Here is a 12,332-nt window from a genome sequence, read left to right on the forward strand (position 1 = left end):
TGGAGAACAGCAGGGAGGTGCTGCCGAAATTCTGTCTTGGATAGGAGTGGATCATATAAACTGACCTCATCTACGCATGGTCGGGTGGGATTAGGACCTATCTTTACCTACTAGAGTCTAAGACGAACGTCTACATGCATTTAAATTTGATAGTAGTCGCTGACATCTTGGAAGATGGATGACCGTGAGTGGATGTACACCGGCCGGGTAACTCGAGCTAGCATGACCAATGAATGGATTGAGAAGACTAACGAGTTCTTGGAAGGGGCATGGGCGCAAGCTGAAGGGTCGAGGTTCATGTGGTGTCCCTGCAAGAGTTGTGGAAACCAGAAACGGAAGACAAAGAAGGTCATGGGAGAACATCTTGTCAATTATGGATTTACGCCAGACTATACCTGGTGGATCTTTCACAGTGAAGCCCATCGTATGAGGGACGAGGTCGTGAGGCAACGCATCGATGAATGTGATGTTGCTAGTGGGATTGGAGACATGTTAGATGACTATGAAGAGGCACATTTCGGTGAAGGACCACAGGAGGAGGAGCCAGAGGCAAGCACAAAGGCGTTTTACGAGATGTTGGAGGCGGCACAGAAACCTCTTCACGGCCAAACAAAGGTTTCTCAGCTGGACGGCATTGGACGCCTTATGGCCTTAAAGTCCCAGTTTGGCCTGAGCCGAGACGCCTTTGATAGTATGTTGACCGTTTTTGGGAGCATTCTTCCGGAAGATCACATTCTGCCCAAGACAATGTATCAGGCGACGAAAATCCTTAGTGCACTGAAGAGGCCATATGAGCAGATACATTCTTGTCCTAAAGGGTGCATTTTATTTAGGAAAGAGCACCAGGCTGAAACATACTGTCCAAAATGCAAAGCTTCAAGATTCCTGGACGTGGATGCAGGTGACGGTCAGCCTAAGAGGCAGCTCATGATTCCTGTGAAAATCATACATTACCTTCCGTTCATTCAGAGGATCCAAAGACTCTATATGACCGAGGAAACCGCGAAATAGATGACATGGCACAAAAAAGGTGTTCGATACAACCCAAATAAGATGGTGCATCCCTCCGACGGTGAGTCATGGACTCATTTTGATGAGATTCATCATGAGAAAGCTAAAGAAGCTCGTAATGTACGTATTGCACTGGCAACCGATGGGTTCAATCCTTATGGTATGATGGCCGCATCGTACTCATGTTGGCCCGTGTTCATTATTCCCTTGAATCTCCCCCCGGCGTTCTCTTTCAACGACAAACCATATTTGTCTCGTTGATTATTCCTGAGCACCCAGGGAATAAAATGAGTGTTTACATGGAGCCTCTAATCGATGAGTTGATCAAAGCATGGGAGGAGGGGGTGTGGACGTACGACCGAGTGACAAAGACAAACTTCAGAATGTATGTGTGGTACCACTACTCTCTGCATGACCTCCCAGCGTATGGCATTTTCTGCGGGTGGTGTACTCATGGAAAGTTCCCATGCCCAACATGCAAGGCAACTCTGCAGTTCATTTGGTTGAGAAAGGGGACAAGTATTCGTCGTTTGACAAACATCGACAATTCCTTCCTGCTGACCATCCATTTAGAAGCGACATTAAGAACTTCACGAAAGGTGTCGTAGTTACACAATCTGCACTGCAGATGCTGACGGGTGCCGTGCTTCATGCTCAGATAGATGCTCTCCAGGTCAATGATGCAGGTGGTTTTGTGGGATATGGCGAAGAACATTCCTGGACTCAGGTCTCTTGCTTGTGGAGGCTTCCCTATATTAATGATCTCCTCCTTCCACACAATATTGATGCCATGCACACTAAAAAGAATTAGGGCGAGGCTCTTTTTGGAACTGTCATGGACATTCCTGATAAGACGAAGGACAACGTCAAGGCTCGAGTGCATCTGGCAACGTTGTGCGATAGACCAAGATACGAAATGAAGACTCCGAGACCAGGGAGACAATGGAGGAAGACTCCGGCAGATTTCGTCCTAACAAGGCCCCAAAAAAAGGAAGCACTAGAGTGGATCCAAAAGTTACAATTTCCAGATGGGTATGCATCGAATCTGAGGAGGGGAGTTAATTTGACTACGATGCGAATCAACGGGCTGAAGAGTCATGACTACCACATATGGATTGAGCGGCTTCTTCCTGTGACGGTTCGAGGCTATCTCCCTGATAATATATGGCGAGTGTTGGCAGAGTTGAGCAATTTCTTCCGCCAGCTGTGTGCTAAGGAGTTATCTCGGGTCGTCATTTCGGACATGGAAAAAGTGGCCCCTGTGTTGCTATGTAAGCTGGAGAAGATCTTTCCACCCGCCTTCTTCAATCCGATGCAGCATTTGCTTCTACATCTTCCGTACGAGGCACAGATGGGGGGGCCTGTGCAGTACCGTTGGTGCTATCCAATTGAGAGATGTCAGAAGGTCCTTCGAACGAAATACAAAAATAAATGTAAAATTGAAGATTCTATTGCAGAGTCATATATTCTGGAGGAGGTGTCAAACTTCACAACCAAATACTATGGTGACAATCTTCCCAGCGTGCATAATCCACCCCCTCGTTACAATGCTGGCGATAATGAATCGAGTCTCAGCATCTTCCGAGGACAACTTGGAAGTGCAAGTGATGCGAGATACAAGACCTTGAACCATGAAGAGTGGCGCCGTATCATGCTATACGTGTTGACCAACCTTTCCGAGGTGGAGCCGTATATTGCGTAAGTACTCAACATTTTGCCCAATTCACAAGTTTTCGTTTCACAAGTTTCCACTACTTAGCATCCAACCCCCTTTGTCATTTTTGATACAGGGAATTTCAACAACTATTTTGGCGTCGCTCAAGGGCTCCAACCCCGATGGAAATGGAGAGTCTTCTTAAAAATGGCGCGGGAAATTCACAACCCGATTTCATTTATTGGTTTCAACAGAAGGTAGTCTTGAATTCATAGTTCTATTCCATTTCGTTGTCCTCGAACTATATGACAAACTATCCTGCATACGCTTGCAGGGCCAAACTGATTTGTCCATGAGTGCCGAGTTGAGACAGGTTGCCGATGGTTTTAGCTACAGGGTCAAGTCGTTTAACGTTTATGACATGAATGGATATCGCTTCCACACAATGACATACGAGCAGAGTCGACCCAATCGAAGAACGACTAATACCGGCATTTTTACGCCAGGTCAAGACGGAGTCGAGTATTACGGAAGAGTTGAAAAAATATACGAACTCAAGTTTCATGGTTCTGTACCGCTCACTCCAGTCATTTTCAAATGCCATTGGTTTGATCCAACATTAACAAGACATACCCCTAGTGTTGGCCTAATCGAAATTCGACAAGATTCAATGTTACAAGGCGAAGATGTGTACATTGTGGCTCAACAAGCCATACAAGTTTATTATCTTTCATACCCGTGCCAAACCGACCACCGTCTTCGGGGTTGGGATGTTGTGTATAAAGTATCGCCACACGGTAAACTACCTCTCCCAAACAATGAAGATTACAACAATGATAGAGAGTTTTTTCAAGAAGAGGGGCTACAAGGGAGTTTTTATATAGACTTATCCGACGAGATTGGAATGGAAGTCGACAATGAAAGGGAAGTTGACGAGGAAGGTGGAGATGAGGTTCAAAATCTTTAGGACTTACAATTACTAGAGCGACTACATTTAGGCAGAGACAGTGAAGACGACATTCCTCCTTCGGATTCTGCTGGTTATGTTGACATAGCTGATAGTGATGATGAGGATTACGATCCAGCTAATCCTGATTATGATGACTACTTCTAAAACATGTGCGAGCTGGCTCACCAGGCTTGCTACAAGCTGGTGAAGGACATGCACTACGAGGCGCGTGTCCAGGCCGTCGTTGTGTACTGCGCCGAGTTCGAGAAGAGTAGTGTCAAGAAACCAGCCGCAAGGGACATCTTCCTCACACGAGACCAGTACTTAAGGGTAAATAAATGCCATCTCTACTCATTTATCTTGTATTTGATATTACAATATGTCATGCACTTCATTACGTTTAGGTGCCTCCGAACTGGTGCGCAAACAAGGCCGAGCGCTGGTCTATGAAGGTGGACAAGTGGATCAGCGAGGATTGGGCCCGCCAGCACGCCTTATGCCGGGAGCGCCGCTTGATGATGCCGGGTCCGGCACATCATCAAGGGAGCCTTAGCCTCGGCGAGTACAAGAATACTTAGGTAAGTTCACTAATTTCTTCATTCTTTCTAAAGCTATATTTTTAATTCTTACTAATCATCTTGTTGACTTCTTGGCAGTCGGAGTCTCATCCAGGCCAGTCTTGCAATGACTTCACGGCGTACGCCATATCTCACATGGGCAGGGCGACGTCGGACATGGCCTACAACCCGGCGGCTCCACCAGAGGCCTACACAAACCCAAGCATCCACGCGCGCATCAATGCGTACACGGAGGTGGGAAGGGCGCTCCACGGGGAGACTTGGGATCCGACCACCGCGCCACTCTCCGAAGAAGCCATCATGAGGGCGGGACAAGGGAAGAAGCACGAGCAGTACTTGATCGCCAACAGCTTGGTCGACACGGCGAGTACGCCCAGTCTCTCGCAGCTTAGGGCAAGTACCACCGACTCGACCCCGCCCATACGCCCACGGCCTGAGACTTCAGTTGCCAGCGTGCACCAGAGACAGGTTAGTTTAGATTTAGTTGCCGTTCTATGATTAAAATTGAACTTTTCTTCGTATTGTAACATGGAGGTTTAAATCTTGTAGGCCGAGATGGAGGCAAAGTTTGAGGAGGAGAGGAGGTGCCGAATGGAGATCGAGGCCAAGCTGGAGCAGGAGCGGAAGCTGTGGGAGGAGCAGTCGGTTATGTTGCACAGCATGGTCACCTAGATGCAAGGACTTGGCGCGTCGATGAACTATGCAACGCCGCCTCCTCCCTTCGCCTTACCAACTCAGCCTTACTTTCCTGCAGGACCTTTTGACACTCCCGTGAGTATGCTTTGTTTGTAGATATTAATTATTATATCTTTGTTATTCTTACTCAATTTATGTGTTTCTATTTGCAGAAACAGTCGTGGAACGCATTGAACGACACTCCTGTGGCAATCTTGGCCACCCCCCACCTGGCTGTGAGTGATTTGTAGTACCCTACTGGACTTGTGATGTGATGGAATTGTAGTACTCTTGTGGACTTGTGATGTGATGGACTTGTATTCGGACTCTATCTATGTGATGGACTTTCAGGCTCGTTTTATGTGATGTGATGGACATTATCTTGTATTATTTGTATCGATGCTATTGTCGTAATTGACAATTATATATTTGTCGTTATAATTGCATGTAATGACCCCTGCATTTATATATATATATATTTGTTGTATTTGTATAAAAAACAGAGAAAAAGAAGAAAAAAAGAAAAATAGGCCACTTTGCCGAGTGCTTAAGCCAATACACTCGGCAAAGTAGCCTTCCACAGGACAGCACGACATTACTTTGCCGAGTGCTAAAACCCTGGCACTCGGCAAAGTTTCAAATGTTTGCCGAGTGCCAGGATCCAGCACTCGGCAAAGCGGCCACGTGGCGCCACCCTGGGCCGGCACTTTGCCGAGTGCTAGACGCCGACACTCGGCAAATTTTGAAACTTTGCCGAGTGTCCGCCGTTAGGCACTCGGCAAAATGCTGGCCCAGGGTGGCGCCATGTGGCTGCTTTGCCGAGTGACAAGGCTCTCGGCAAAGTCTTTGCCGAGTACCCGAAATCCGACACTCGGCAAAGATCCCTTTGCCGTGGGAGGCTTTGCCGAGTGGCGTTTGCCGAGTGTAACACTCGGCAAAGAGTTTGCCGAGTGCAAACTGGTCTTTGCCGAGTGTAACCGGCACTCGGCAAAGCCAGTGAATCCGGTAGTGCGCCCCCTGCTTTCTTAGCGTGCGGCTCTCGGTTTCGGTGTGCGCTCTATTTTGCTTGGCCTATATGGAGTAATGATTGATGGTATTGGCACGGTTCTGTGCTCCTGCTCATCAGCTCATGCGTTGCAATTTGGGTGCTCTTTACATTAGTTAGAACTTGGAGCTCCTTTGAAGTAATTCCACCCTGGATGCATGCTATGTTGTGTTCAGTAGCTGCTTGAATCCCCATTAATGAATGTAGGTACGCCATATTAAGATACTTGGGACACAGAATAATTAAGATCAAATCAGCACATGTTTGATCCTATCTGTCATGTGGTGCATCTGCGTAGCTTCAGGTTTATAGCACGGTTAAAAAGCTCGCAAGTATTCTTTTAAGTGGATCAAGATACATTGCTTGGTTACGGTATGTCAAGGTTGTCCAGGATAAGGAGCTGCATGACATGTGATAAATATTACTGAATGCTAGATCCATGATGTTATTCCAGCTGGTAGTTTACATGATTACATTTCTCACCACAATAAGGTGTGAGAATGAAACTTGCAATGCATTTAGTACTTTATTGTGGTTTGGGATGGTGAAGTTGGGCATAAAACATATGTATTTTATTTGGCAAGGGAGCATCACAATCTTCTCCGTGGAATTTGTTACTAACACTTAATGCCATGTGCCACCCTAGATAATGTTGCACTTGGAACTACTATGCTCAACAGATTAGGATCAATGTTAAAAATAAACAGCCATGCTAGTGCCTGAACACCAGACGCTCCGTCGCAACATTGAAAATTCACTAAAGGTAACATCGGGCATCACCTCTTGCAACATACGAAATATCATACGTAAAATTGACTATAACATCTTGATTCCTAGATGAAAAATTCTCACAACATGCACGTCATGTCTCGTGCAACGTCCACTCAAAAACGGTAACATGCAGAATAATGTTTGCAACACTATATTTGCAAAACTGACACTTACTTTTTGGGACATCCAAAATTCTATAATGCAACATTAAAAATCACAAATTGAAAACATCGAATAAAAACCGTTCACTTGTTGCAACATCATAAATCATCTCTTACAATATCCAAAAAAAATATTTGCAATATCTAAGCTAGGCGCCCCTGCCCTGCGCGCACGGGTGGCTGTGGCCTAACCGGCGGCGAGGGGTGGCGGAACAGCAGGGGTGCGTGCTTGGGCTGCGCGGAGGCGTGGAGGGGATCACCAAGGGGGTCAAAGGGTGGGGAGACATGGAGATGAGGATGTTCCATGGATGGCGAGGGCGGCGGGCAGAGGTCGTCGCCGAGGAGGGCCTGCAAGGCGGCGAAAAGGATGGGTGGGGGCTCAAATCGGACATTGAGGATGAGGGAGAGCCGTAGCCGCGAGGAATTGAAGAGTGGTTCACCGGAGGAGGCGGATTTGGCGGCCTTTCCCTCCTCTTTGCTACTCCTTCCCCCAACCTATGCTCGACTGCCGCCCCTGAACCCCCCTCGACTATCGCCATGGTTGCTCCTTCAGAAGATTCAGGGGCGCAGCTTCACCGTCTGGGACCCAATCACTAGTGCTCGGGAGGAGTTCCGCGACCCCAGCGTCCTGAGTAGGTCGTTCTCCATCGTGGTGCTCTACGCCGCCACCGGATGTGACTGCCACGGCGACCCGTTCCTCATCATCTAGGTGTGGACGGGTGGTAGAAATGCAAACTGCACGTGCGCTGGTGCGACACATCTTGGAAGCAGGTGACATGGGATGGGGATGGGGGTGCGGTTTGGACGGTGGTTAGGCGTCCGACGGATCAAACGCCCGATCCCTAGCATTCCCCTAAAAAGAAACATCACAATTTTCTTACATATAGATGTCACTTATTATTTTCAGTTCAGATTAATTTGCCGTATATGCATGTAACTAGATGGTAGTACTAGAATGATAATGCACATACAATGCTTATTTGAATTTTCTACCATATTATTTCTTGTACTGACATCGATGCTACTAAAGGATGTTGACGTAAATAAGCTATGGAAAACTGCAGATTAAAATGGTTGGAGAGCATCTTGTGCACCACGCACCTATTGGCCTCGTAAGCTTCTCTCTATACCCCTGCGGAAGTTACTGGTCCAGTCGCATGGCATTCTGAGCGATTGTCAATGGTTATACTGAAATTTAATACCTTTACTTGCAGCCCCATCAACTGAATCTGAGAATAGTGGGTACTTGCACGTCTGGTGCAACGGTGGCTTGAACCAACAACGTAGTGCAGTATGATTTATACAAGAAATTTAGTTTCTAAATCAGCATGATTCATTGCATAAATTTTATGTTCACAATTGGTAGCATAGCTAAGAAATTTGAAGTGCATGTCTTGATTTTGTAGATATGTAATGCTGTTGTTGCATGAATCATTAATGGTACACTAGTGCTACCAGAGTTAGACACGAATTTAGTCTGGCATGATGTTGTATGTAATTTGTCTGAAATTCTGTATTGATAGCTAATTAAGCCTAGTGCTTGTATCTTACTTTATGCATTTTGTTTGCATTAGACTTGCCTTGGCTTCCAAGTTGAAGGCAATTGGCTTACTTTTTGCTTTAGCACTTTAGTGGGTGAGCTGCTGCCCATATAATCACAGCAACCCCCTTTCTTGTAACCAGGGTTATTAAAACGATAAAACGACGAAACGAATAGAGGGTAGATTTTAACGAAACGATGGACGTTTTATCGTTTAAACGGACATTTTAACGTTTAAACGTCGATTTCACAAGAACGTTTTCTCGTGAAAACAACGTTTTCATGATGTTTAAACGTCGTTTTAATAACCAGGCTTGTAACCAAGCCGAACTCATTTTTGCCTCTCAATTCAATCAAGCAGCCCTCTGGTCAAGCTGACCTCCGGCCTTTGGCAAATGTGTGTGTTATCTGGGCAACATGTATCATGCAGGAAGATTATTGCATGTATAGCTTACCATAGACCTTGTGCTCTTTGTGAACAGTGGCAAAACCAAGATGGATTTGATCCTGGTGCACTCTCCATTGCAAAGAAGGAAATTGGTAGACTTTATATGGTAAAATTCAATTAAATACTAGAGAGAAAAAAATTTACCATGGTGCACGTGCACCAGGGAAAGCCCATGTGGCTTCGCCCCTGTTTGTGAATTCTTCTGTCTCACCACTAGTTTTGTTTTCAAACAAAATATAATTAGTTCCCCACAAAGTTCACTGAGAATTTTTACAACAAACAGTAGTAATCCTATTGTGTTGAACCACATTTCTGTTTTGTGTTTCTTACCAAATATTACACAGTTGGATTAATTGACTCACGTAGTTTCATAAGGCTTTTTTATGCCTAATATATGTGGGAGTACCATTACATATTTGACCTAATCCTCCAATCGGCAGCCATGCTGATTAATTTCCTATATCTATTGCCAAGTATTTTGCTATTAAAATGAGTAAATTCACTTAGTGCCACAAAATCTCTAGCCTATTCCTTCAGTGCCACAAAATTTTAGGAATTCCTCCAAGTGCCATAGAAATTTTGATTTATACCTCTAGGGCTAGTTTGGCAGCTCATGGATCATTAGCCCCGGGAAAAAATGACCCCACGGGGATTATTTTGGACATGGAAATCCCCCTCCACCGGCAGGGTAGTGCTGCCCCCTCCCCTGTCGCTGTTTGGGGGTCCTGGCGCGGAGCAACACTGTGGCTGTAGGAGCAACTTGCGATGATGTTTAACTAGTCCGATTGATTGTGCCACCACCACGCATGTTCTTTTTTTAAAAAAAACAACAAAGAATACATGACATATAGTAGTAATCCTAATTTAATAGCATCACTTTTGTACATGAGCAGGCAATCGCTATATTCATGAGCAGCGCATTTGGGATGACATGCTGATAAACAAGAAAAATCTATCACCAAGTCATCAGGCCATCACATAGTAAGTACATGATATTTTCTAGAAATTTAGACAAATCAATCTATGAGAAAGTATCAAGTTTCAGCCAATGTTCGAGAAAACATTTTTAAACATACGTTTAATCACGATTAAGCGCAAATCGGACCACCAGCGTTGCGTTTAGGCCATAAATGCCCAATAAAACTTTCGGTGAACAGTCAAACCATGAATGGTGAAGCAAACAAGAGGAGAGATGTGATTTGGACTGACCGTCCGACGCTCCGAGCCGAGCCGCAGCCGCCGCCCGCAGGCCGCCAGCCGATGCGCCCTCGGCCCCCGCACCGCAGGCCCCGCACCGGCGCGCCGCGCTCGCCGCTCCGCTCCGCTCGGCTCTGTGCTCGCGCCCTCGCCGCGAGATGCCGCCTCGCCGTCCGCCCGGCGCCCGCCTTCCCACCGAGCCGAGCCGTGCCGCACCGCGCCGCCGGCCGCCGCTAGGGTTCGCCCGCCGGCCGCCTCTAGGGTTCGCCCGCCGCGGTCGGGAGAGGGAGAGGCCGAGAGGGAGAGGAACTGAGGGAGCCGCCGGGCGCCCGGGCCTCTGGACTGGGCCAAACCGGGGGAGTGGGGGGGTCGCGTGGGAGCCGCGCGGGGGGAGGGGAGAGGAAGGGTTGGGCCGGCAGAAGAGGTGGGCTGGCCGGCTAGTGGGCTGTACTAGGCTGTTGTGGCATTCCTCTTCATTTCTCATTTATTATTTTATATATATATACATCTACATCACTTATAAATCCAAAATTTAATATATATTATGGAAAATAATAATAAATTCACAAACAATTAATCACATTTAATCACGATTAATCACGTTTAATTTTTGTTCAGAGGTCTAGCGCCCGCCTAGCGCCTAGCGTTTTCTTGAACCTTGGTTTCAGCTGATACAAATGGTAGAACATCCGTTCACCTGAAGCAAAGTAACATAAAAGGACAGTTTTCTGTGTCTTGTAAATTTAGAAGTCAGTTGAAATATTATACACTCCAACGATGGTAGACATAGTTACAAAGCTAGTCGAGTCCCTCAAGAAGCTTCTGGTTGGTGTAATCCTCTTTGACATCTGCAATTAGATCAATAATAAAGGAGTCACTGCTGAAAATGGTCTAGAAAAATGATCAGGTCAAGCTTGCAAGTTATATCCACTACTACAGAACAGGCCTTTGTTCCAGGCCATTTGTCCCGGCTGCCTTTGGGCCCGGGACAAAATGTGGCTTTTGTCCCGGGTCCAACGGCTATCCGGGCCAGCAGGGGGGACAGAGGTCTTTTGTCCCGGGTGGAGGCACCAACCGGGACAAAAGGACCCCATTTTGTCCCGGTTGGTGGCTCCACCCGGGATAAAAGGTCCAACCCTTTTGTCCCGGTTGGTAACACCAACCCGGACTAAAGGGTGACCCTTTTGTCCCGGTTGGTGGCACCAACCCGGACTAAAGGACCCTTTTGTCCCGGTTGGTGTTACCAACCCGGACAAAAGGCCCCTCCACGTGATAGTTTAAAAGGAAGTTATTCTTTACTGAGTCACATGTACTACTTAGGTGAGTTGGCAAGGAAGCCATGTGCTAGGCAATAGATCTTGGGTTCGAATCCTGCAGGACGCAAAAAAAATTTAGCGTGAGGGACATTTTGTCCTGGTTCTAACCACCCAGGGCTTTTGTCCCGGCAACCGAATCCCGGTTCCAAAACCAGGACAAATGGCCCTTTGGAACCGGGACAAATTGCCCGATCTGTAGTAGTGATCTGACAATGTTAAAGACTGGGTAAATCAAAGAAAGCATGTATATTTTACAACTAGAAGCTGCAAAGGTTAGCAATTCAAGTAAATATGGGTGAGTAATTTTGTTAACAGACCACTCAAGCAAGTGTGCCCTTATTCCCAAAATCAGCATGTGCAGTACTTCTATCTTTGAGTTTCAGATACTCAATATGAAGCACCTAACAGTGACAGCTTGCTGCTCATGATAATTGTTCTAGGTACACTAGAAAACATGCAAATAAAACTATCAAGAAGCAACAAAGAATAAACCAAGTAATTTTTTAGAGCTATATAGAACCCACTGATGACATCAAAACTACCCAGTGATACCAGCCATTCAGAAGTCTGAACAGTGTCCATCTATCTGTCAATACTGATTCTGATTTGAGCTGAAATACAGGGCTGCTTCACACATTGGGAGACAAAATTTTCATCACACACCACAATTTATTCCTACTGAAATTTACTACAAATGCAGGTTAAATCAAGCTGACTAAAGCTGACATTACAAATCAAATATGCACCAAGCAGGAAAACACTGTCGATCAGTTATATTTAAGCCAAGTAGACTATGTCACTTAAATGCAGATGATCCAAGAAAAAACATGGCCAGGCAGATAATATTACAATTCTACCTTAAGTTCTGACCTTGGATCATGGATACCATAGTAGTAACTAGTAACTTGACTATGGGTATGGCTTGTTCTTATGGTAGAACTTAGCAGGTCCTATCTAGAAAAAAAATTATTTAGCTACATTTCAGAA

The 12,332-nt window shown here is 46.0% G+C and overlaps 1 protein-coding gene across 1 annotated transcript; it reads left to right on the forward strand.

Annotated features, from left to right (window-relative positions):
* The first annotated feature begins 222 nt into the window (after window positions 1-222).
* On the forward strand, window positions 223-1,011 carry LOC120645598. The gene has a single exon (XM_039922380.1). The coding sequence runs from the start codon at window positions 223-225 to the stop codon at window positions 1,009-1,011; it is 789 nt and encodes a 262-aa protein (XP_039778314.1).
* Window positions 1,012-12,332: the final 11,321 nt, after the last annotated feature.

The sequence above is a fragment of the Panicum virgatum genome, chromosome 8K (genome assembly GCF_016808335.1).
Source record: "Panicum virgatum strain AP13 chromosome 8K, P.virgatum_v5, whole genome shotgun sequence".
NCBI classification, from domain to species: Eukaryota; Viridiplantae; Streptophyta; class Magnoliopsida; order Poales; family Poaceae; genus Panicum; species Panicum virgatum.